Consider the following 25,645-nt stretch of genomic DNA (forward strand, 5'->3'; position numbering starts at 1 on the left):
CTCCTCCCTTATCCTCTCAATCCCACACCCAATCCTGCTTGCCAGGAAGAGCGGGGCCCATCCCGGCACTCTGCCCCACACTGGCTTTCCTGGCCAGGTCCCCACGAGGTCACATGGTGGGAGTGACTGCATTAGCAATGTGGTTGACATCAAACCTCCCCACTGGCTACACCCTGTCCATGAAAGACCTGCTGGCTGGCAACCACCTTCCCCCCAAGAGGGAATCTTGAGCTTTGGAAGAAATTTGAGTTTCTGAGAAATGCAAATAGCCACAGTTGCATCCATTTTGAATGTAGTCCCAGCAGGCTCTAAGGCATTTCTGAAGTGAAATGTGAGGAAAGCAGGAATAGAGGTTTATTTACCTTTTCTCCCTGTGCTTCAAAGGAGCAAGCCACTCCGCTCTTTGTGCTGAAAAATGCTTTTCTTTATGCCATGATCATGTCTGAGTGCCTAGATTGAGTTGTGCCACTTGTTTTCCTAAAAGCAAGTCATCTTGGCTTCCACTTGCCTTGATTTATATCCATATTGCCCAAACCACTTTCAGGCACGTCAGATCATTCTCAGATTGGCTGTGGTCAGCCTTACTTGTGTACTTGCTTTCTCACTTTTTTCCCACAGTATCTCAGTGATCTGGAGGACTATGACTGGGTGGGTTAAAATTACTTTTTTCCCATTCCACAAATATTCTTCAGCTATAAAACACTTTCCTACTCCTTATTACATGACAACGAAAGCATTTTTGAGGCTTTGTTACTCATCCCCCTGATGGGCTGGGCTGCAGGAGCTCAAGTACATGGGTGCTTGCTGATGCACACATGGGTGCACAGTGTGCAGCCGGGGGCGTGGGGCCCTTCACGCAGCAGAAGGGTTTTAGAGCTCAAAAGATGGAAAGTTTGATATCTTTGGAAATGCAAGGCTGAGCATCAGTTTCTTAATCAGCATTTACAGCTGCTGTCAACTGCCTTCCTGGCAACCCCCTGCTGAAGGTGGAAGTGGTTTAGGGAATATTTTGCATTACAAAGATCACCTCTTAAAGAGGAAAGCAGACCACTCTGCCATTTTTCAATTGTAGGGCCAAAGCCTTTTACACACTGCTTTTGAAACACTGGGAAAAACTAAATAGCCTAATAAGCAGTAAAGAATTCCTGACCTTTCTTTACTGCCATTTTATTCAGCATATATGTGAATGATTAAATTATGCTGAATAACTGGTTCAGTATCTCTGAGTGCATAATTTCCTTTAGTTTTTTAAACAGGAGTGCAGTAAACTCTCCGTCCCCTTCCACTTTGGCTTTTGTCACAAGAGGTGCTGAAAGTATTTGAAATTTAAGCAGCAACTGGTGAAATCAAAATATTTTTTGGACTTCTCTCTCAAGGGTCACTATGTAAGATGTAGCCATGGACTCCTAAGGGTCTAGATTGTCATTAAACTTCACACTTCAGTGATATTTAACAACACAGCAACTCCATGAAGATACATGTGAGCAGCACAAAAGTTTTATGGAAGGGCAAATGTGGGTCCCAGTAGTCAGAGCCCTGACTCTCCTCCATGGACGTGCAAAAGAATGGGCAGGAGGAGCATCCTGGTCACCTCCTTCAGATCCAGGGACTGCAGGATGCAGGTCCAGACCTTTGAGCTGGGTGTTAGGAATAGCCACCAAATCCTGGTACTTTTAAGCTCTGGTGGGAATGAACTTGAACGTGATGAATGTCCAACCTCCTAAAAAGTATTTTTACAACTAAGTGCCCCAATACTCCTGGGAAATGGGAAATCATTTTCCCCATTTATTGGAAAGAGTTAAATAAGGATTATTAGGAGGCTTAAGTAAGAGCACAGAGTAAATTGCTGTCAAATCAGATTGAGAAAAGGCAACGCACCAGCACCTGTTTGCTGGTCTGGTGTTTTGCTGCCCCAGTGGTGTCATTCTGGCCATTATGGTTATATGGTGTCATTTAGTCCAGGTGTCACAACAAGGGACACACGACTTGGTGAGAGCAAACCCAGGGCCTCTAACAGTGCTGCTCTGCCGCGGCTACAGTTGTTGACGAGACGCTTCTACCTCACTGGCCCCCAAATTCCAACAGCTGTTGGCCTCAACACAGTTGGCAGGCAGGTCTCATTAGCTGGATGAAGGTGGTAGAAGCAGGAGTACCAGGAGTCTCCGCTGATGAGTCAGAGGATGCTAACCCTGATCTTGTTAAATCCAAGGAAGCCTGGGGTCGTGGTATCAAAAACCACAGTTTGCCAGCAGCTGAAGGGCACTTACACCCAGCTTTTATACACTACTACTTGATCTCTGTAGTAAATACTTTTTATTGAGTGTTTTCTAAGCTCCTTCACTGTAAAAAGAGGAAGATACCTTCGACAGTGTTGCAGGTATGTTGAGAAGTGTCAAGAGTTTTTCCTGATTTCAAGTAACGAAGATCAAAACTTTCAAAATTTAAAACATTCATTTAAACCTTGTAAATACCTTGAAACATCTTTAATACATTTTTTCCCCTAAGCTTGCAGCCTTTTATTTTGTACATTATTCAAAAACACAGCCTCCATATAGATGTCATAAGGTGTAATGTTCAGCTTTAGTTTAACAGGAGAAAATTGCGAACAAATCAAATAAACACCTTTCGTTATTCCAGGCAGAGGAGCCTGATATGCTTCACCAGCATCTCCAAAAGCAAAGGTTCAGGCAATTGAAAGAAGACGAAGCATTAGAAAAATGTGCTTGTTCTTGAGCCTTAAAGTTCCCAAGGGTGACAGGTTCTGATTATATAATTTTAATTTGTTTTTTCCAACATTTACCATCCAGAATGCTCCTGAGTCCTTGCAAACTTGGAAATCTTACACCACTAATAGCTTCTAAATTGCTTAACTAGTTGTAAGGTTACACCGACAATATTGCATTTAAGAAGGATTGCAATTGTTCATTTCAATCTCAAACTGGAAAGAAAAGAAACAGAAGCTGGCATTTCTAAGGTCAAGAGTGTTAAAAAATATAAGTAGATAAATATATATATATATGTAAAAGAACCAAATCTGTTTTCTTAATGAAAAGTTTATATTACTACACTATTATTACAGATCTAACACTCCTCTAGACAATACTGCAACACAGGTGGGTACTAAAGACATCCTCAGAAATTCTATTTCAATAAATGAGATAGAAACACTTGCAATACACTTTCCTTGAGAGTTCTTGTTTTAGAACCCTCCCAGAATAAATCTTTTTTTCATTCTTTTTTTTTTTTTAATTTCAGATCTCATTCCAAATTTCAAAGAAGCTTGCCTATGTCCATGCTAGCTTTGCATTTTCTTAAGGGACCAATTTCTGGCTTTATTAAAGCTTTAATAGACAGTCCTTTGGATTGTAAAGCACAGCAGATCCATTAGCATGTCATTGAGTGCCTTTATACAACTGCTTTGAATTTCTGTGGCTCCACGCGTGCTATATTTGGGTTCACAGCAAGGCAGTTTAGGTGCTGAGCAAATGCTTTTGACAAGGGGTTTTTGGATAGCAGATCCCACCTGTACTGATGTGGTTAAAATGCCACAGTGTTGCAGCGTAGAGCAGGCATTTCAAATTGCTCTCCTGAGGAGAGAAGAGACGTACTCTAACAGGATGATTTGAAAAGGATTATTGTTTTAGGATAATCTATATTTAAAGCAAGCTATCAAATATTTGATTGAAACTCTGTACAGAAACAAAGAGCTTGATTTATGTAAGGAAGCTGACACCTCTGCCAGGAGCTGTTATGTAGCAGGTTAGTGTAGGCAGCTAATGTAACTCAATTATGGTACTGAAAACAAAGCATTTAGAAATGAAGTCACAACTGAACAGCTACCATGACTACAAGTGATAGAAGTAGAATAGTTCTATCAACTTGAGCGATAAACTGAAGCCCATTCGTGGAATCAGTGGGTGTCTCGCCCGACTGAGCAGTGCAGGATTAGACTCTATTGCACATCATGCTGGCACTAGTTAGAAACATGGAACAGATGTCAAGTAAATAGGGAAGTGTGGGACAAAACAGAAATAATTGTAAAAATGTGCCCAAGGATAAAATAAATTGATCCTAAGACGCTAACAAACATTCTTGTATAAGGCAAAATGAGTCTTTGTACTGGGTTGACTTTTATTTTCTTGCTAATATTGCATAACAGAACTACACTGGCATGATGAGGAGGGGCGATAATAAAATAACTTATCAATGCACTATTAACTCTACATGCTCTTACCTAATAACAAGATATTGATGTCTCCCTTAATGCGCACCCCATTGTTGAGAACTTTCTCATTACCTTGCAGTAGCATACACAAAATGGCTTTTTTAATATACTCATGGCCATGAATGTTTGTTGCTAAAGACTTGCTTAAATGGTCAAAGATATCCTATTTAAGAAACAACACTTACATTGCACATTACCAACACTAAATGGAATCTCATTATCCATTAGCCAGTATTAGTGCAATTTATAACTTACTTTATTTTGAGTTTTGCAGTATTTCTTGATCTTTGCCACAGTATCGGTTGAGAATGTGGGTGCTATTTCTTTGCTCATCAGTTTGATATTATTAGGCAGCATTATTGTCCGGGGTATTTTCCTCTAGATGCAGAGAAATGCCATGAGATTAACTATTAAAGAGATGAACTATTAAATAAATACTGGGCTACTTTTTACACAGCACACAAATAATAAAATTCAAAGAAATGTTTACATTTATACATTTTATTGCAGCTCAGCAAGTAAAATCCACACTACAAGAGGATTCACTGAAGCTCCAGCATCAGCCTCTGCAAAGAGGGCTCATGGAGGAGCATGGAGCCAGCTTGGGGGGCACTGAGCTGTCACTGAGTTGTGTCTGGGGCCAGGTAACAGGAGGAAATTTGGCAAAGAGGAGACGATGACAGGTAGAAAGGGTTGTTCTCAGCTCCACAGGCAGCATGGCAGCTGTCCCCACCGGGCACAGGGAGTGGCAGGAGGCAGTGGCGGGCGCAGGCCAGGCCAGTCTCTGACTCTGAAACAATGGGATCCTTCTGAGCAGATCCTCAGGAAAAAACTGCTGCCTGCTTTTGTAGTCAGTACTGAAGAATATCACAACAGAATTCAGAGCACTTAAAGTCATGCTGACAAGAAATTTTTAACTGTTTGGTAAATGCCAGTCCCTCCCATTGGACACCAAGTTCCTCTCATGGCAGTGCTGATGGGCAGCATCTCTCACTGCCATGCCCATCCATGGGGCTGGCTGGCAGTGCCTCCCTGGGGCTGTTAGTCAAAGGTACCTTGATGGATGGAGGGTTTTATGACTGCTTATTCCTCCTGCACACTATCCAAAAGAAATCAATTTTTCTGCAAACACTGTTTATGTGATATTTGTAATATTGTAAGCAGAACTGTTTGCCCTTGGGACATACGATATTTGGATATTTCCCCACTGAGGTGGAGGATGGACGGCGACTCCAGCAGCTACAGTCACACAGTGGTACGTCGAGGAAAGGAGAATGCCCTGGCATGCAAGTTGCCTGTATTTTTGTTCCAGTGTCTGCTTCAACCTGAGCTGCAGCTGATGCCTTGAGGAAAATCAGGACACCAGGATCTGAAGGGACATCCACCTGGAGTTGCTTGCTCTGCCCTGAGGGGTACCAGCTACCCACTGCAGCTGCAAGCCCAGGACCAGAGCAGGCAGTGGGCACCAAGTGAGGCCAGTGCCATCAGCAGGGCAGGGGGAAATGCTGTATTAATACTTGCCATTAATACTTACCGATTAAGGAAACCCAACAGTGCTTATTGCCTTTTATACAGTTGAGAGACAAAGCGCAGACCAAGTTACAACAAAGCTTAAATCCAAAATAATTATGTTTTGTCACAATTCCTTCCACACAGCCCAAGCTACCAAGGAAGCGAGCTGCCAGCACCTGAGGACAGACACGATTTGCTCCACAGCTCCCTTCATCCCAGTGCAAAAACTTCCAAATGTTTGAAACAGGGAGCAAGTAAATCTTTTAATGCTCTCTGAAAAGCAATCAGCTCACCAAACGCATCATTCAGCAGTCTCTAATATAAAATAATTAAACCATGAAAAGCTGCTGCAGTAATCTTACTTAAAAATCCTAAATTCCTTTACATTTTGAGGATCTGATGGCTCTGACTCCCAGTCAGACACAGGGCAGAGACTGTAGGAGCTTCTCACAGCTCAGCTGAACAAACCTCTTCCACTCAAGCAGAGGCAGCTTAACTTTATAGATTTGTTGTTGCAGCAAACCTATCCAAGAGATACAGCTAAATCCAAATTCATTTCATTTCCAGTCAAATTATATTTTGATGCAGGTCACTAGAAGCTAATCTTTCATCTCTGTTTTTCATACATGAAAATGAAAAAGAAAAAAAAGTCAGATTAATCAGCATTTATCATACTAAATAGAATTAAATCAAATGGAAAATTGCATACAGAAACTCGGTTAAAACAATCAAATTAAAAAGCCTGTGTGAATGTAATCTTTGATTCTCTCAGAAGAAAACCTTATTATTAAACAAACTTAAAAGGGAACCTGGATTACCCCTTTTCCCATTTCCCTTTACTTGAACAATGAGTCTGTCTTCACGAGCAGATTTTACTTCCTGTCAGTCAGGCAAGTTCACTTGCTTGTTCTCACATGCTAGAAAAACTTGTGTTTTCAGTATTGCAGAAGCATTTAAGCTGTATAGTAAGCAGCAGACAAGTAGCAGATGACTTTTTTATTCATGTACTTTTTGTTAGTTACATGAATATATACACAGACACACAGGTGCATACTCACATCTGCATTCAGTTTTATAGCACAGCTTCAGCAAAAATTCTAGCTAACTGGAAGCTAGCTTGCATTTAACAACTTTTTATTGATGCCCTGACTTTTAAAGAGCTCCTGTCTGAAATAAGTTTATGGTAAGTATTAAAAATGTAGAAATAGAAAAGCTTTCTAGAAAATACCTATTTAAAATTATCTCACAAATATTTCAGCATGACTGAAGGAATTGTAATTCTTTTTTTCCCAAAAAAAGTTCCAAGTCTTACATTACATCAATTAAAAATGCATTTATGATCTTGGCTTATGGCAAAATTGAGAGCAATAAGCAGTTGCTGTTATGGAGAACAGCTCTCTGGGAAGAATTTTTCTGATATAGAACACAGGCCTAAGAGGCTTAATAATGCCTTGGGTCAAATTTTTGCTGATGAACATTACCTTAGTTTCTTGGCTGGAATCCCCTCGGGCTTTTAAAAGTCCTTCTTAATTTCAAGGCAAATTTTGTCTGAGAAATAAATGCAGGAACCCGTGCAATAAGGTTTCACACAGAACTTGAGAAATACTGAGGTTTGGGGTCCATTTTCTTTGTTCTTTGTTATTTGGGCACTTATCCTTTAGATCCCAATGAATGAGTCAGTGCACACTGCATCCCTTGACAACTGGGAGGGGTTTTTTAACCCAGCCAGAAACAAGCATCCTCTAATTCAAAGTGCTTTGTGCATTATTGCACAAGTTTCGAACTCTGTGAGTACCAACAGAAAGTTGTAACACCTCAGAAAAGCTTGCAAGAACAGAAATACCAGAGACAGAATCACATATGGTTTACAAACACAACATACTGATACTGTTTTAATGGTGGCACTGGGGTCTTTGAATGCATCTGTTCCTATAACCTGGATTTTTGCTTAGCACTCCTGAATAAAATCCAACATGAGCCACAGGTAAAAATTTGCATTTTAGCATGAAACTTCGAAACTCATTAGTGAAGACAGTGACTTAAATACAAAATACCACTACTGTCTCTGAAAGCCCCTGAGATGTAAATCACTGGAGATGGGGAAAGCAGTCACAAGAAATATCCTGGTGCTTCCTGTTCCCTTTCCCTTGCCATGCCCTTTGCTCGGGGCTGCTGCGAGGGAGGTGATACCAGGCTGCAACCTTGGGCTGAGCTGCTGTAGCTCAGCTTATGCTTGCTCTTTTTCTGTATATTGGTCCTTTGTGTTTGGAGATGAAAGGTGCAGCGCGACAGAGAGGCCTCTCCTCCCTCCTTCAGAAACTGCCTTCTCATCTCTGGTTTTCCACAGTTCAAACATAAGACTTTGAAGAAGGTTTCAAAGATGCATCTTGTATATGGAAATTCATGGCTCTGGGAAGATTCATGATCAGCCCTGAGATTTCAAGCTTAAGTTAAGAACATGCAGCCTAAATATAAGACCTTGTGTTTTGCCCTTCTCTGTTATTTCTTTTTAAACCCATTAATAGGAATAAGATGATACCAATTTTCATGGATCGTCTATCTAGTTTCACTCTAAGTAGATTTTTCAATTTTCTTGCAAAAACACTAGGCGAAGGAAATATGAGCATAAGTCATTTGGATAAGCTCAAAAAATCAGACTCCAGCTGCCTGCTAGCAAATCTAAGTGACATTATACATGTTTAGAAAACTGAACTCCATACAGCTAGAGAGTAGCTGAAGGTGCCTCAGTAACCTCTAGAGTGGGGAAATAACCAGCCACTTTCAGGGCAGTAGTAGCAGAAATATCAGGCCATGCACTGGGCTTGGGGATGGGTTCATTTCACATGTGAAGAATCAGGGAAGAAGAATGAAAGAAACTATCCACCACAAGTTTTGTGGTCTTCAAAACAATTCTCTGAACTCAATGAACAAAAGCAGTGGGGTGTTTTATAAACACTAGTTACCCACTTTTATATATTACCCGCTAGTCACCCTACCTGATTCCTTCAGGATTTGCAGGCACAGCAGAAGCCAAAATCATGTTTATTTGCAATGGAAGCTCAGAGGTTAAAGATCTCAGAGCAAAAGGGGTGCAGACAACAGGAGCAGGACAGGAAGAGGATGGGTTGGTTTGCATAGACATAGCAGGAGGACTCTATCTGGGACCAGAGGCAGCCACCCACATCTGCAACCGCACCATCACCCATGGGAAGGGGCACCCAGTCAGTCTCTGGAGACCAAAAGGTAGCAAAAGAGGGTGACAAAATGAAAGGATATGTTGGGTTGGGTTTGTAGGTCAGCCTGGGAAACCTGGATTTGTAGCATTTTTCAGTAAACCAGCTGTAGCAGAGAAAAATCAGACAAAGAAACCAATATGTGCCCTTAAATCAGGAAGGAAGGTTTATTGGAAACCTTACTGTATAGGTAAGAGAAAAATTTGAATATCACTGCCTTTTATTAAAGGAAGTAGAAAAGAAAAATGTTTCAGAAATCAATAATAAGGCGAGAGTAACTGCAGACTATGTGGGACGGATGCAGACAAAGTGCTGTGGCCATGTGTACTGCAGTTTCACTGATTTGTTAGTAAAAGGACAAATTTCATAGCCATGAAAATGAAACACCTCTCTACTAAGACAGGCTGAGAGTTGTGGTTGCTTAGCCTGGAAAAGAGCAAGCTCTGGGGCATCTTTAGTGCAGCCTTTTAATACAAAAAAGTGGGCTTACAGGAAAGATGGAGAGAGGTTTTTTACAACAGTCTGTAGTGACAGGACAATGGGCAGTGGTTTTAAACTTAAAGAGGGTAGATTCAGCTTGGAGGTAAGGAAGAAATTTCTTATGATGGGGGTGGTGGAACACCGGAACAGGTTATCCAGAGAAGCTGTGGATACCTCATCTCTTTAAGTGCTCAAGGCCAGACTGGATGGGCCTTTAAGCAACCTGGTCTAGTAGAAGGCAGGGGTTTGGATGAGATGACCTTTAAAGGTCCATTTCAACCTAAACGATTCTATTGTTCTATGCAATACTAATCCAGTGCCACTTTTCAGTCTCTTTGAGAAACACCCACATTCTTCAGGAGGAGACTGGAGGGCTGGGTTACCAGGATGGCATATGCTTCATTCATCAGGAGCAGGGGCTACAACCTAGGACTAACATTTAGGATAGTTTCTAGCTGTCATATGTTTCTCCCATTTACAGAGCTGCAGTTAAATAAATAAGATTAGCCAAGATATATGCAGTTTTTCAGGGCTCTACCAGACTTTCTGCCAGGTCTTACATTGTCAACCTATTAGCATTTCCTCCTGCTTTCTGTTTGCACTAATCCACTGGAAACCCAGCCCTGGAGACCTGCCTCATTGACCCCCATATTCATTAAGTATAATTGTTGGTACTGTATAATGGAATAGCACCAGCACACTTAAAACAGATCCTTGTCATGACAGAGTTTTTACGGGGTTGGCAGGGAGTCCTAATGAGATCTCTGGGCCCATTTATCACCCTCTGCAGCCCCTACAGCTGGTTTCATCTTTGCTGCTGTGTGCCAGTCTGACACTGCGTGGCACGTACAGCAGCCATTGCCACAAACGGCCAGAGGACACGTCCCTCTGCTTCACTGCCAGCTCCTCAGACTTGGCACCTTAGAGATGTTTTCTCCTTATCCCTTTCTTCCCTTTTATTCTTCTTCCTCCTACCCCAGACTCCCTGAGAGGAATGGTTTTCATTTAATCCAAGCGTGTTTGGCAAGAAATTCCTTTTGTCCCACCCAGGAGCCAAGGGCATTTTGAGGTCTAGTTGAGCAACAAATAAAGATTTGAGTTGTATTTCTCTGCCTCCACTGTGGCAGCCTGGTTACCCGTCTTTAGCTTTCCACCTTTGGAATCTGATGGAAAGAATGGTGAGAAGACATCTCCTCCTCAAAGCCACTCTTCATAGCAGCTCTTCATTATGCCAAGTGAAAATGAATATAAATGATTTATCCTGGGAAAAGAGAAATGCTGGGTCCAGGCAACCAAATAAAAATACAAATACTGTCAGCTTTTAACAAAAATTGATCTTCACTCAGCATGGCAATCACAGGCAAGAAAAGGGAAAAAAATTCTATATACAGAATACAACTAATAGTGAGTTTTTGTGGAGCTGCCATTCCAACAGGTGCCATACAGGCAGAGGTAGTGGTTAGCAAGGGGTGCCAAGGGAATCCCTAAAAATCATACTGCCATGGAAGGGAGGTGTTCCAGCAGCACTGAGGACCTGGAAAAAATCACCAAGGGCAACTGCCCAAGCAGGTCAGATTTCCTATTCATTCTGCAATGGCAAATCCCATTATCTGCTCACGGCACGGAAAAAAGGGAGAACATGAGATCTTCACCCAGGTTTGCAGCTTTAAGTCACTCTTGTGCACAGGAGAAAGTGGTTACATGTGACGTGTGCATCGAGTGTTTATACCTGGGCAACAGAGCGTGGTGTGGAGTGCCCTGAGCTAGTGACGACCTGAGCTGGCACAGTCTGCTGCAACTAAGGACTTCAGCAATTAGTCACCAGCAACACGAGACAGGACGTCAGGATTTGTCAGTACCTTGCATCCCACAGCAACTAGCCTCAAGGACAGGAGCCCCAGTGAGAGGGAGAACAGGATATACACACACACCTAAGAAATCTAGGAGAGCTCTAATTAGCGAATGTGTCACATCAAGAGGAGCAGCATGTCCAAGAGCATTAAGCTTGCACTTTCCAAAGAGGAGAGCTGTGTTTTCAGGTCCCTCCCCTGCCTCTATTCTTTATTCATAATTTTAGGTAGCCATGGTGACTAGTCAGACAGGAGATTTATGTCAGGCTTGGTGACTACTAGAATATACACATAATATGTATGTATGTGTGTGTATATATATATATATAAAATATATAATACGTATACTTGCTTTAGAGCTTTAGAACACCACTTTCCCACTGGGGAGATGGACATAGTTTTACATGGACTATAATCCTTCACTTCCCCTTTACACAGTGAATGGTATCCTGTATATCCTGTAGACCTTTTTGCTCAGGCTGGAGCCAACTTATTGGAGCATTCAAAAATTAAATATTTTTCTTTCCCCTCTTAGGAGTATGGAGCAGAGATGTGCCCTAGATGGACCCGCTCATGGTGAATGAGATTTTTCTTAATTGGTGAAAATAATTCTGTTTCTCTCTACCCCTCCTCACCCCCAGCCCCAAGTAATGCACATCCTGCTTCCAGATATGCTTCTTCCCTGTCCTGGATGTGAGGGTTGGAGGCAAGTAAACCCCATCTGTTTCAAATCTAACAGCAACAGCTATGTCAGATTCTGCCCTGCTTTATGTCTCATAAACATATATTAATGAGTCCTTCCATAAAACCCTCCACAACTACTGTTGTGCTGTAGTAAACTTTCCTTTGACCTAGTATCAGAAAACAAAGCTTCAGCCCAAGAGAATTTGGCATAACAGCAACTTATCTGCATACATGTGCATGGTTGTAGAGCTGACATTTCCCTCTTTTTCCAGTATCGAAGGAAGTGGGAACAGGCAACCTGTAACCTACGGCACAATGTTGTTTTTACCTCCAATTTTCTCCCTACCCAATAAAATGCCTCAGAGACTTTCTGCAAAGCAGGAATATTTGTGCATGGTCCTGCACTTAAAAGCATATCCAGATTATAATTGAATACTTTTCTCCAAAACAGAGATAATAGGGCTTGGGAAAATAATGTTTTAGGTGAACATCTGCTAGAGACAGGCAAGCTGTCTGGCAACAAATTCTTCAGGGAAACACAGCTCAATACTCTTGCTGAAGGGAAGCAAGTGAAATTACAAGACAGGGAAAAGTAATGTGTCTGGAGAGGTTAAATGGAAAAGCCTGACTGCTCCTCTCAATTATCCCAATCTTACTTCGTGAATTCACTGTCTAAGAAGTGCTTATTTCCAAATTATATTGAGATAAGCAAGAGGATAAGTCAGTGAAATTACTAAGTGAAAACCAACCCTTTTATATAATTCATGCAACCCAACCAACTTAGTACAAGAAATTCCGTACACATTCAAAATATCATGAAAATAGTGTCTTTAATATACAGTTTATATACTTACAATACGCGGTTTAAATTTGTTCATATACATTACAGGGATGTTTATTTGCACCTGGTTTAAATAATAATTTGCCTTCAGCCTTTTACACAAAAGCCCAAAACAGCACAGAATTCCACAAAAACCATGCTTCGTTTTATAACGGAAATGTACTAAGCCGAAGTTTTGGGGTTTTCTCTTTTTTTTTCCCAAAGTGTTACTTTTTTGACATATCCAAAGTGAATCTAAAGAGCTAAGAACTAACATATTTTTAATATAATTCAGAAGATTGTCCAAGTCAAGAGAATCACTCTGCAGATTTTCACACTGAAAATTTGGTTGTTATGCACAAAAATGGTAAAGTCTGAACAACTCCTGGACTATTGGGAGTTTAAAATATAACAAAACGAAGAGTCATTTATTGCTAGGTCTCAACAAGGGGCCTGCATTTCCCCATTGCCCTGCCATCCCTAATACAGCGAATAAAAAGGATGATCCCCTCATGCTGATTAAGATTTCATCTGTACCTTCTGGCTTGTATAAGGGAACCTTGCAACTTCAGAGAGAGAAAAAGAGGAGCCAGGAGAGCTGGGCTAAGCCCTAGTCCTCTCACACAGGGCTGGTGTTTGGCTTTTAAGTAGCATGGTGTACCCCTCGCCTGGCCGGCAGGCAGGACTTTGCTGACCTGTGTTGCAGGGAGGCACCACGCTGGGCAGCACACAAGTAGCTGGTGCCAGCACAATTTATTTACCGGGAGGACAATCAGGGAGTTGGTTCAAGATGAAAACATAGGAGAAAACACTTCAATTATTTATAGACAGGTTTGAAACACAGTGCCTTTTGAGACAGCTTCACTGTTTATGCTGTTTCCCTTGAAGCTGTTGTTGTGAAGTCCATTAAAGTGGCAAGTAAAACTGTTGTATTAGAAAAACCCTTGTGTAATACACAGCTACTTCAAACCCTTGCTTCTAGCTGCAAAGAACACTTCAAAATACATTGACCTTCTAAATTTGGATGGACCAAATGTTTTCTGTCTAAGTTTCTAGCTGTAGGCGATTTTTACAATACAGCAAGAATAAGAACGCAAATATGCACTTTGAGTTGCTTTCAATACAGCTTTGGTTAGCCAGGCAGGCAGCAATACAAAGATTCTTAATCCTAGGCACAATGAGTATTTAAAGGAAACCAGTATTTCCCCTCAAGTTTTCCTCTTCATCCCTCCCCTGCCCAATTCTGTGTCCACCTCCAGAAAAGCCTCCATGCTAGAATCGAGCTTTCACCGCTGAAGGCAGCATCAGTTCTTGTGCCTCCACATGATTGTTGCATAGAAAGGACGTGTTCCCTGGTGCAAGGAAGAGACAGCTCCATACAGAATGACATGCCAGATTTTTTGCTACCAAAACCCCAGACATACAAAAACCCCAAGGATAACATACAGCTCAGACACTGATAACCAAATAAGCACCAAAGACCTTATATTTATTTAATCTGAGGAGAGAAATCCAAGGTTAGGACTGGTCTATTTTAGTAGACTGCCTCAAAAAACTATGAGATTTTAGGCCCACTCTGGCACACGTGTGTTGTCTGAACTCAATGGCTACATCTCTGTTAGCAGACAAAATGGGCCAGACTTTCTGTCAGGCCCCAAGGACAAACAACAGAACTCCCATCAACATGGTTGAACTCCATTATCCTCCAAAACCAGACTGCTTTTCCGCATTAGCTGACCTCTGAGCTGTGCTTGGGAGTTGCCATAGCCTGGCTTCCTATCAAAAGGTACCCCTTTCCATAATGCAGGATCAAAAGGCCAAGCCACCACACTCCAGCTGCCCAGTTTGCTCATCACTCTACTGATTTCACCAGAGCAGATACTTCAGTCCAGCCTGGGCATCACAGCAGGTACATTGACACTGCAGTCATACAATTCACAGAACACAAAGGTTAGGAACAGTTAAATCCCCCAAAAGGGCTTGAAAAATTAAGGTGATGAGTGGCTAAGGGCAAAAGAAAAGTTTAAATGCTAACATATGATGCATAAAAATAAGTAAGCAATGCCAAGCCAGAACAAGACAAATGGAAGGACATCTGTAGCAAGTTTGCAGTTAGAGGTTCTAGCTGTACTTCTGCACACAGCCTCTGCTTCTGCAACCAATGCACATTTCTGGGCCTTTCAGTGGCCAGTTGCATTTTGGTCTATGCATATACAATGTTAATGCAGCATAGTCATGAATGCAAATTCCACCAGGCTGTTTGCAAGAATAACCACTCCAAGCAGGTAAGCAAAGATAACAGAATAGGTGTCCATCCATAGTCAAACAACACTATTTTCTCAGGGATGTTACTATCCTGGGGGGTGTTTGCAGTATTTAATGTTAATATTACCAAGACTACAATCTCTTTTTTTTTTCTCTTTGAGATATTTTAGGGTTTTTTACCTGGAGTTAACAAGCCAAGCAAAACAAGAAAAGTACCTGACATTTAAGATTTGGCCCTTTTAAATTTGAACACTCATTTGACACAGTGAGGATAAAAAGGCAATTGATTTCAACTTCCATGTGTCTACCAACAATCATATATATCTGAACAGTATTTAACTGGATTTAGTATTACTTGCAGCTAGAATATTTTAGGATGCTAATTCAAAAGCATCCAGAGAAAGCTATCGATCTGTTGCTAAAAGTCAATACATTACAAAAAAGAGTAGGATTATGAACTCCTGAGGTTTTTCTATTGGGATATTTGTTGGCTTTCTAGTACCCACAACAATCAGGCTTTGCTCCCTGGTTGGGAACTGGTGGTTTGCATTATTGCAAGACAAATAATGCATCTTGGCTTTGGCATGGAGATACGACATGAAATTTGTCTCAACTACAGAAAACGCTATTTGCAAATAAATTCTTTTTAATGAGTCACCGTGGTTGAGAAAACAGGGAAAATTAGTCTCCTATTTTTGTTCCTGCTCTGTATTTTCTCTTGGTGCTGGCACTATGTGCCCTACAATGGAAAGATCTTTTTTCTTTTTCTTGTACATCAAAAAGAAAGGCAGGTGATGGTATCCCCCTGGCCAGGGCTCTGCTCAGCAGCAAGTAAAGGTGAAGTTGCTCTAGCATCCCTGGCTCTGACCACCTGAGGATCCTGGACACGCACACTTGTTGAGAAGGGACACCACAGATTGTTTCCTGAGGACCTCCACAGTTCCTTGAATCCAGTCTACAAAGGTAGGCGATCACGAGGTTATTTAGACATATTTCAGAGAGCTCTGCCAACTACAAGAAATCTGCAAAGGACTGTCAAAACCTAATCCTACTTCTAGCGTTCTGAGCAGTTAAATTTGAGAGATTTCCAGGGGTAGACTAATGCCCCTTACCATCTCTGTGCTCCCTTTAAACTGCTACTTCCATGTGACATCTACTGCAGTGAGTTTTTGCAGCTGGGCAACTGAATTAGCCCATCCTTTGATACTACAGTCCCTCCCATTTGACACCCACTGCAAACCAGACAGGTGAACTGACAACATGACAAGCATTTCCCGTGGCATGGCCCAAAACTTCACTTAGACCATTCTCCAGCCATGCTGTGTTTCTGATCCCTCCTCCCACCTCACTAATGCTTTAGTTCAAAGGCATGCTACAGGAGCACTATCACCTTCCCACACAGATCCGACCTCAGCAATAGGACAGCAGACTGAGTGAGTTTTCACATGACAGTAACAGCAGCAGAGGAAACATAGGGGGTTGCTACCTTTCACCACAGCGAGGGCTCTGCTAGCAGGCTACTGCTGCAAGCACGATCTGCTGAGAAAAGATCTGTGCACTGAACTGCCTTTCCCATGAGAAAGCTGCATGACCAGAAGTCATGCTATTTACTCCAGTCATCCGACTACAAAAGCAACTTTTGAAATCTACAGGTCATAAACTTTTAATTGGCCAGGGCAGAGTGGCTCAGTAGAAAATCCCCCTTCTCCCTCCCCTCTGGGCAACGAGCTGACTCTTGTTTTAAAAACATTTAACTCTTTTTGCTCAAAGTAACATGGAAAATGCATCCATGTTACAGATAGTCAGGAAGATGTTGTTAATAAAAATAATGCTGCAAGAATAGTGTATTAGTGGCACTTCACAGCAGTTCTTAACATTTTCAAATGTAGTGTCAAAATCAATGTTTTTGTATATCTGAACATGCTTTTTGTTAACAGAAACGGAAGAAAAGTCACAGCATGTTGCCAAATATTATTTGAACAGAAATAATCCTGTAAGAAATACATTTTTTTTGCAGTTAACACAAAACTGTAAACTGGATTGGTGTGTGTCTTTCAGCATCAAATTGTTCAGTAATAAATACGACTAAGTCTTAACAGACTATGGAGTAAAAGTTCCCTTAGTGTCCAGTTTTTAGCAGCTGTTGAATGTTGAGGGATGCACAAGGCACACCTCTGCAGATTCTCTACCTTTATTATTGACATAGGAAAAAAAATCCATTCACCACTCAAAAATGTTTATCTGCATAGTAAGAATTTGTCTACTACTATTTACAGAAAGAATTTTTAGTGCAAAAAACAGGAAGTGATGTATTAGCTGAAGTGTATTGAGCACACCTCGTACAGTTTCACTAATAACTAGTCAGCATCACATCTTGGGCCGCCAGCCATTAATGAACTGTAGTATTTTCTTAACCTGCAATTTGCTTAGCTTGAAGTCTTCTGATAGGATTTCTTCTGTAAGCTGAACCAGTAAATTGCCATCAATCTTCTCTGTAACAAAAAATGATATGACATCTTCAGACAGACCAATGAACCTCAACGATTTAGACACTTCCTCTATCGAGAGTCCAGAAAGGTCCGTGGGTGGCTGCCAGGGAGAGCCATCCCCACAAGATCTTGGTGCCAACTGGAGGTGGAGTGGAGATGAGAAGGGATAAGACACAGAGAACGCATCCTGCATGCCCTTTTTAACCAGATACTGATCTTCCAAGAGGTCTGGAGAGCCAGTTTTTGACTCCTCCTCGGCACCATCTATTTTCAGTGGTAAGGGACACATGTCTGTAACTGTTTTATCTTCACTTGACTTCGGTGCCCGAGGAGGTAAGGCAGGGCACGAGTGGCTCTGTTTTGTGTTGCTGACTCCCAGAGTCTTCTCATCAGTGCAGTCTAGAGAGTAACTTGCTGACTTTGGACAGCTAGAGATGGTGTTTGTGAACTCTGCTGGAGTCAGTGGGGAGTACCCTGCTGGCAGCTCACACCCATCGAAATCAAAAGTCAAAGGTGCTGGACAGTTTCTCTTTGGCGTACCTGGAGTCTTCTGTCTGGGGTAACTGTAGCTCCTGCTTGGATCGAGCAGGAAATCACTCCTATTCAGGGCTTCAGCAGTTCCTGAAAAATGGTTTGGCCAAGATAACCTCGAAGGCAGAGCTTCAGCTGAGGGGCTTCCCAAAGGCATCATGCTCTCAGGTTCTTTGGATTCAGTTTTCATCATGTTACAAGGGTAGCAGGAAACAGGTGTGCTCTCAGTTGGGTTGGTGTGGTCGCTCTCTGTGACATTACTTAAGGAACAAAGCAGAAAGGATGTTGTTAGTATGAAAAAATGCGGCATTTGAATAAACTCATAAATCATCTGACAGAGTCAGAGGATGACTGTCACAAGGAAAGAATTTTCTTTCCTTTGGCAGAGCTTTTCATATTTGAATTAACACATTTGAATTAATGCATCGATAGTTCTTTTACCCCTTCTACAAGCCTGACAAGATGCTGATATACCCAAAAGCCTCATGTCTTGGTTTTTCAAGCTTGTTAAAAAGTAGATGTCTCAATTCAGCTCTGTGTCATCTCACAAATACTCAGTTTTCCACTGTTGAATTCCTGAGGGATATCACCATGGATAAGAAACAGCTTCACCTATACTAGAAGACATTCTAATCCAGTATTTTTTATTTTTATACCACAGATGTGTCATGGTATGCAAAAGCTCATATCAGAGCAGGTCACCATTGTACTAGACCATGTGCACCAGTGCACAGACACAGAGTAAGTTAATGCTTACTACCAAAGGCAGAGTTTTACCTGGAAGGGTAGGCAGACTTAGCTGTATGTGTCGAAGTATCAGGCTTTAAGCTTACCCCACAGTAACTTGTTTGTGTGTCCATATCTTTAAAAAGCTTTGACAAGAAATATATGCTCTTCAAAGGCACCTAAAGAAAGTTACCCTGACCTACTTCCAGGTGGTGAACTAAGCTCAGCTTGTCTGAGGGAACTGATGGTTTATATCCAGGTGTTTCCATGAGACAGAGATGCCAACAAAAGCACACAACTTGTTCTCGAAAGCAAATGTTTGCTGTTTTTATGCCACTTTCTAAAAGAAAGTCTGAGAGACTGTGTGATCTTTGGAATTTTGGCCAACTAAGTGAGAACACTGGAAAAAAATTAGTAGACTTATAAATCCTTATTCAACACAACAGATGGAAACCAACAGTTGAAAAAAAAATGTTTTAATTACTCACCTCTGTCTCCTGAAAACCAACTACTCAAGAAAGAAACTCAATAGTCATGCCATGACAGCTCAGTGAAAACTGCTTGAGAACTGTAGCAGCTTTCAAAAAACCAGCATAGTTTTGAATGAATTGACACAAAATTACTTCCCTGTGTGCTTACAGTGAGTCAAGAGAGGAAGGCAACCTGGACTTGCCCAGGTCAAACACAAAGTGCAGATGTGTAAAAGCAGCTCTAATCTATATCACTGGAAAATATCAGCCCCAACAGATGCAGTTTCCCTCTATCTAACCATCCCTCCGTCTCCACTCCATGCCTTTCAAGCTTTTTTCCTGTTATGTCACTAATACAAGTCTGCCAGGTAAAGCAGCTGCACATTTACAATAGCAGAGATGTGGTTTTTTTCTCCCCTCAACAAGGATACACCATCAACTGATCATTTCTGGCTGCTTAAAGACCAAATGGTGTAACATACACAGTGGAAATCATTTTTCACAAACCAAGCCATCAGGCTGCCCAACTCAGAGGAATCAGTCAGTGAGGTGGTGTCAGCAACTAACTGTATAGACAAATTAAATCAACTGATGCTGTTTCTGTTCTCTAATTCAACATTAGAACTGGCAACATGTAATGACTTAAAAGATTAACAGAATTACCGAAAACTGACAAAATAACATTTTCAAAGTGCTTCCTTATTAGTCCGTCACCAAAATTAATTCTCTGGGACTCACTGCCAAAGGATTTAAGAGAAACCCCAAATATAGCTGAAGCCAGATATGAAGCATTTTTATAGACAGATAAGGACAAATCATGCTGTTCTTTATTTGTGTTTAAAATATTGGCTGCAACCTTTCACAATCCAGAAAATAAGACCATTGATATAAATGGCAAAGAACTTCACCAGTAATCTGGTTACTCCACACACTGCTAACTTTCTAGTAGCTTCCTCTGCAGCACCAGGTCCATTTTACCAAAATGAAGACATCTAGTCTGGACCCAATCTGGAGATGGATTCCATGCAAATACTATGAAGTTCAAGGCAAATCACTGAATCACAGAATTGGTTAGGTTAGAAAGGACCTCTAAGATCACTGAGTCCAACCATTAACCCAATACTGCCAACTCCACCACTAAACCATGTCCCGAGGTGCCACATCTGCATGTCTTTTAAATACCTCCAGGGATGGTGACTCCAACACTTTCTTAGCCAGCCTATTCTAATGCTTGACAGACCTTTCTGTGAAGAAATTTTTCCTAATATGGAATATAAACCTCCCCTGGAGCAACTTGAGGCTGTTTCCTCTTGTCCTCCTGCTTCTTACGTGGGGGAAGAGACTGACTCCCACCTCACTACAACCTCCTGTCTTCCTGAGAAACTTCACTTCTGTTTTCCTGGTTTCTTGGAAGGCAGATGAATTCTTAGCTACAAAGTGAGTAAGCAGCATTTGGTGGGCCCCAAATGCTGGGAGGTCTTATACTGAGCCTCCTGTGGACTAGACCTTGACAGAACTACCCAATAGGCTTTCATAAAAATAAGCAGGCAGCCTTGATCTAGAGTGATCATTGCCAGATACACAACACTAAGCTGCAAATGTGCAGTATGGCTTAGAAAGCTAATTCCAGCACAAGATATTATACCAACTGCATCCAGGCTGAAATGATTTCAGTGGTTTTTCAGATGATTTTGTCACTGAAGTGGTACCAAAAATAACAGCAACAAGACATCCAAGGCAAAAAGGAGGTGAGGCTTCAGAAGTTGCATACATTTTCTAAAGTCAAAGGACGAACACTGCATTGTTGGAAAAGTTATGCAGCCACATAATTCAGAATTTACTGTCAACTTTCAACTAGCCTGAGCGGATTTTCCAGTTTGTGGGTTAGGTTTGTGCTGAAGTGTGTTTGATCTGGAAGTCATCTGGCCCCCTTCTGGTACACCTCACTTTGCATTCAGTGGTGTCTGGTGTCTGCTGGCCTCTCTGTCCTACATCACACCCACCCTGTAGGTTCACATATAGTTGGCACAACACATTTCTGGATTACCACACTCTTTTTGTGTCCCTGCTTATCAGAGCTGGCTGCACTGCATGCATGTAGTGCTGAAATCACACCCAAAACACTAGTTTCGAGATGGTCTGATTTCAAGACTCAAGCCTTTCAAGAACCATACAGAACAATGCAGGATTTTCCATTTAGACAGCCTGTGTCACTTAAGAGTGATATTATCTATACCAATATGTGCAGGTATTTAATATAAATTGCTATGTCCTACCTAGTAAAACATAGTTTCTGCTGGAGCTTTGTTTCCCTTTGAATTTTTAAAAATAACTTGACAGGTTAGCCCATTTTACAAGTCAGCGAGTCTGACACGGTACCGTGCCTTAGCAATGAGTGCCTTCAAAAAGACTACTGCTAAATTTAACTTCCTCAAAAAGTGCTAGTACAGTGCTCTCACAGATCTAACACATACATGTTGTGCAGTCCTGAAGAGTAGTAGGACAGAGTAGGGCTGGGAGAGCGGGTCTGCTGTCGTGCAGGTTTGACTGTACGGGGAGGGATGGAAGGACTGGTGGAGGACGGCTTTGAACTCCGTGGTGGGACCGGGGGAGCATTCAGGAGTCTGCATTCCTCTTTTACCTGTACAAAAGAAGAACCTGTAAGTAAACAGCAAGACAATCTGGGTAACAGTCAGCAGTCAACAGGCAGCAGTCTCAATCAGACGAAACACATGTGGTTCTGCCTTGCTCTTTGAAAGGAAATAATTAAAAAAGGGAGAAGAGAAAAATGAAAAAGTATCTATAATTGCAACAGTATGTACCCGTCAAAGAAGTCCAAAAGAACACTTTGCCACTAGCAGAGCTACTACCAATCTTTTTTAGGGTGCATTTCAGTAGTTTGATATCCACTCATTTAAAAAGTACCAACTATGAAACAATGTAAAAGAACATTCCAGTAATATAGCAAATCAGACAGACAGTTCCTGATATTATACATTTTGTAAGGAGCAATTCATTAGGCCAAAACTTCATTAGTATTATTTACTAAAATGTAATAAACCAAGCTTATGTAATGAAAAGACCTCAGCAGATTTCAATGTTTCCTGACTTCACCAGTGATACTCAGCTACCCAGCTCTAGGACAATTCCCAGCCTCCCCCCTTCAGGAATAGTACATGTATATTACATGTAGCAGCTGCTGGGATTCAAACTTGAAGCTTCAGTCCTTCTGTGGCTGTCAAAGCAGTCCAAGATAAGATTGTACAAAATGTAGAAGTGGAAAAGTGTGGGCAGAAGAGTCTGTTCAAATAATGCCCCCAACCAACACATTTGCTTTGTGCAGCCAGGCAACCTTACAGCTTAAAACACACAAGTGTAGCACTGCTTACTGACATTTAGTTTGGTCTGCCTAGGTAGGAGCGAAATGTCAAGATCCATCCCCACAGAAAAAATTATGGAATTAAGAACTTAATCTCATCAGGACATATTTCAGAGAGCAACTTTATTTAGTAGGGCTAGAGGTGAGCAGGGCTACTGGGAATTAGGCTGCCAGGTAGGATTTTTGATGACTCACCTGCCCCTGGGCATGAAGAGACCTCTATGTTCTCCTTGTCTAAAAAAGTCTTAGATGCATCAGAAAAGGGAAATTATTTCTGTGGTTGAAACTTACAGTTTATTTTTACATTTTACAACGCTGCAGAACTAAAAGTTATCTTAGCAGTTCTGCAACACATAATTAGCAATTAAAGTGATTTAATTTATTTAACAACAAAATAAATGTGGAACCTTTTGCAATCAATTTCAGTGCTTTCAAAATGCGACAACCCTTTTAGTACTTTTGTGAAATGGAAAATTGGGGACTAGGACACTGTAGTACATTTTTTCCCTAATTCAAAACAAGTCAAAATTACAGGAAATGCCCAACAGCATAAAACACTGAAATAAATCTTGTTCTAAGGGTTCTTATTTGCTCTTTCAAGGAAAAGAGAAAAAAAGAAGAATCAATTTTATTCATGTTTGTTATTGAATTCGAACATAAAACTCTTCAACCATTTTAGTGCTGTGCCACAAGGATGCCTGAGGACTTTCTTTCCCCCCCAAGTCAAACTAGGCAAAGTTAATACTGCATGCTATTGAATATATATCCATGGGACTAGAGAGACCATTCACAGGAGCTCTTCGAGCACAGCAGATGGTCAAAGGGTTAAAGGGATTCTTTCCTGGGAAGACTGCTGGCATTCAAAGGTGCTGGCATAACAAACTATGCCAAACTCCCCTGCTGACCTAGACTGCAGATGAGAACAAGGCCATAAATAATACTGGTTTGCAGTCCCAGCTGGTCCCTGTCACAAGACCACAATTGCAGCTGCCTGTGAAAAACCCCAGGAAACCCAGCAGGGGAATAAAAAGGAGAGATTTCGCAGGTGAAACTGATAAGAGCAAGGGAAAGTTTAGGAGAAGAGTTATCCTCTCTAGGTCCAAGAGAACAGCAATGAAATAAATGTGGGAGATGAGTGGAACAGCCACGGTGCAACATGACCATCACCTCAATGGCTGCTGCTCTTAGTAGGAAATACTCCTTGTCCCAGAAGCACTGGATGCCATACAGCTGTCAGATACAGATAAAACACATTTGCACTGCACAACCTGAGACTTCTACTCAACACTGAGTCTGAGCTTTTCCATGCTTCAACCCTCCTTCCTGTGACCTGGGAATGGTGATCCCTTTCTGATGGCATGAGGTTCTATGTTGATTTTAAGATCTCTGCTCCTTTTCTTTGCTGTCAGCCCAAGCCCTGCCTGCACTCCCTGGGCCCTGGGGTGTCACTCCTGAATCTGGGCATCACAGGTACTTGTCTCAGTGACCACTCCAGAGGCTGGCAGGATAAAACCCATCCTGTCACTGGCATGACCGCAAGCGCAACACAGAGCAGTCCAGTGCTCCTTGCCCCCAGGAACCTGAACTTCCGGCACACTCCACTGGGGACGTGCTTTATGTCAAGCAGGAAAACAGCCTCTGATTTTATGCAAATTAGTGTTTGGGGACTGAAGCAATTACTATTTTACGGGCCTTAATTCAGAGGTCATTTCCCCCTCTCCTACCTTCTGCTTTCACCTTACTTGGATTTTCTGGAAGGTATTTAGAAAATACACATGAAATATCAGAATGCTTCATCCTGCTGGAGAGAAGAAAATCACAACAGCTTCTGAAATACCCAGATGTCCTTTTCTCTCCTGCAAACAGCTCCTGGACACACATTTTAAATTTAGTGCATGCAAAAATACAATTGCCAGCCAACCTTTACACAGAAACACTATGGAATATCATTCTAGAGGCAGTGATGACTAAACCACATGTTCATCAGCAACTCCTAAGATCTACTTACTCTATAAATACCTACATGGAAACCATGCAAACATCTCCTTGGCCCTAGCCCACGGGTGAATTCAGTAGGTCACTGATAGTCATTCTAAAGGTGTTCCGGGAAGCCATAAAAGCGAGCCTAAATTATTATGCTCTATGGAAATGTAGGGGTTTAATTTTGTTTTATTTTTAATGGGGTTACACCCCCTGCCCACCTCTAAATGCAACTTAATATCTTTAGCAGAAATTATTTCTCCACTATGGCTAGAAAGCAATACTAAAATTGCTGACAGCATTCACACGTTACCTCAGTAATGTAAGATCCACATGGCAAAATTGCACACTTTCCAAAATAACTTTAAAAGGCAACATACACATCTATCCCAAATGTCACCCTGCTGCCTCCAAAAGGGAGTCACTATGCCATGAGGATTCCCCAGATATGAGGGTCCACAAAAATGCTGTGCAGGTGCTTCACAGCTCTCCTAGCACCCCACTGTTCACGTCTCAGGCATGACACAAGACACTCATTCCTCAGGGTGATCCAGGCAGTCACCCCCATGTCAGAAGGGCTGCCTTCCTCCCCCACCACCCACTCCCCAGTGCTGGCTCCAGCACTCCTTTGACCCTGTGCTGAAGCAGTTCAGCTCACAGAAATTAGCAGGAAACTAATCATTTTCCAGATCCAGACCTGGCTGCCTGCCCAAACACAGGAGTGCCAGAGCCACCACAAAAGAGAAGCCAGGACCATGTGGCTGGGAAAAGAGAAGGAGGAGGGTGGGACCAGCCCCACACCAGTTAACATCAGTGTAGGCTGCCAGGGAGTCTCATCCCAATATGGTGCTGCTGGGAACTTGTCCAAGAGTCTGGACAAAGTGTCAGTGCATACCTGACCTCAGAAGCAAGGAAGTGCTCTTGGGTTCCCTGCACTTACACACTGCACGTAAACACTTTTTGCTAAGAAGACACAATGTCTTGACTTTCCTGGCTGCTGA

The 25,645-nt window shown here is 41.9% G+C and overlaps 1 protein-coding gene across 1 annotated transcript in view; it reads right to left on the reverse strand.

Annotated features, from left to right (window-relative positions):
• Positions 1-12,795: 12,795 nt before the first annotated feature.
• The window catches only part of GAREM1 (GRB2 associated regulator of MAPK1 subtype 1), a 101,033-nt gene continuing 88,183 nt past the window's right edge, over positions 12,796-25,645 (reverse strand). The window contains exons 5-6 of the mRNA XM_027750068.2: positions 21,760-21,926; positions 12,796-18,349 (exon numbers count right to left, since the gene is read on the reverse strand). Of these exons, the coding sequence (XP_027605869.1) occupies positions 17,437-18,349; positions 21,760-21,926 (1,080 nt within the window). The 3' untranslated portion in view covers positions 12,796-17,436. The remainder of the gene's footprint in view (positions 18,350-21,759; positions 21,927-25,645) is intronic.

The sequence above is a fragment of the Pipra filicauda genome, unplaced genomic scaffold (assembly GCF_003945595.2).
Source record: "Pipra filicauda isolate LSUMZ 115617 unplaced genomic scaffold, ASM394559v2 scaffold240_size1633699_pilon, whole genome shotgun sequence".
NCBI lineage: Eukaryota > Metazoa > Chordata > Aves > Passeriformes > Pipridae > Pipra > Pipra filicauda.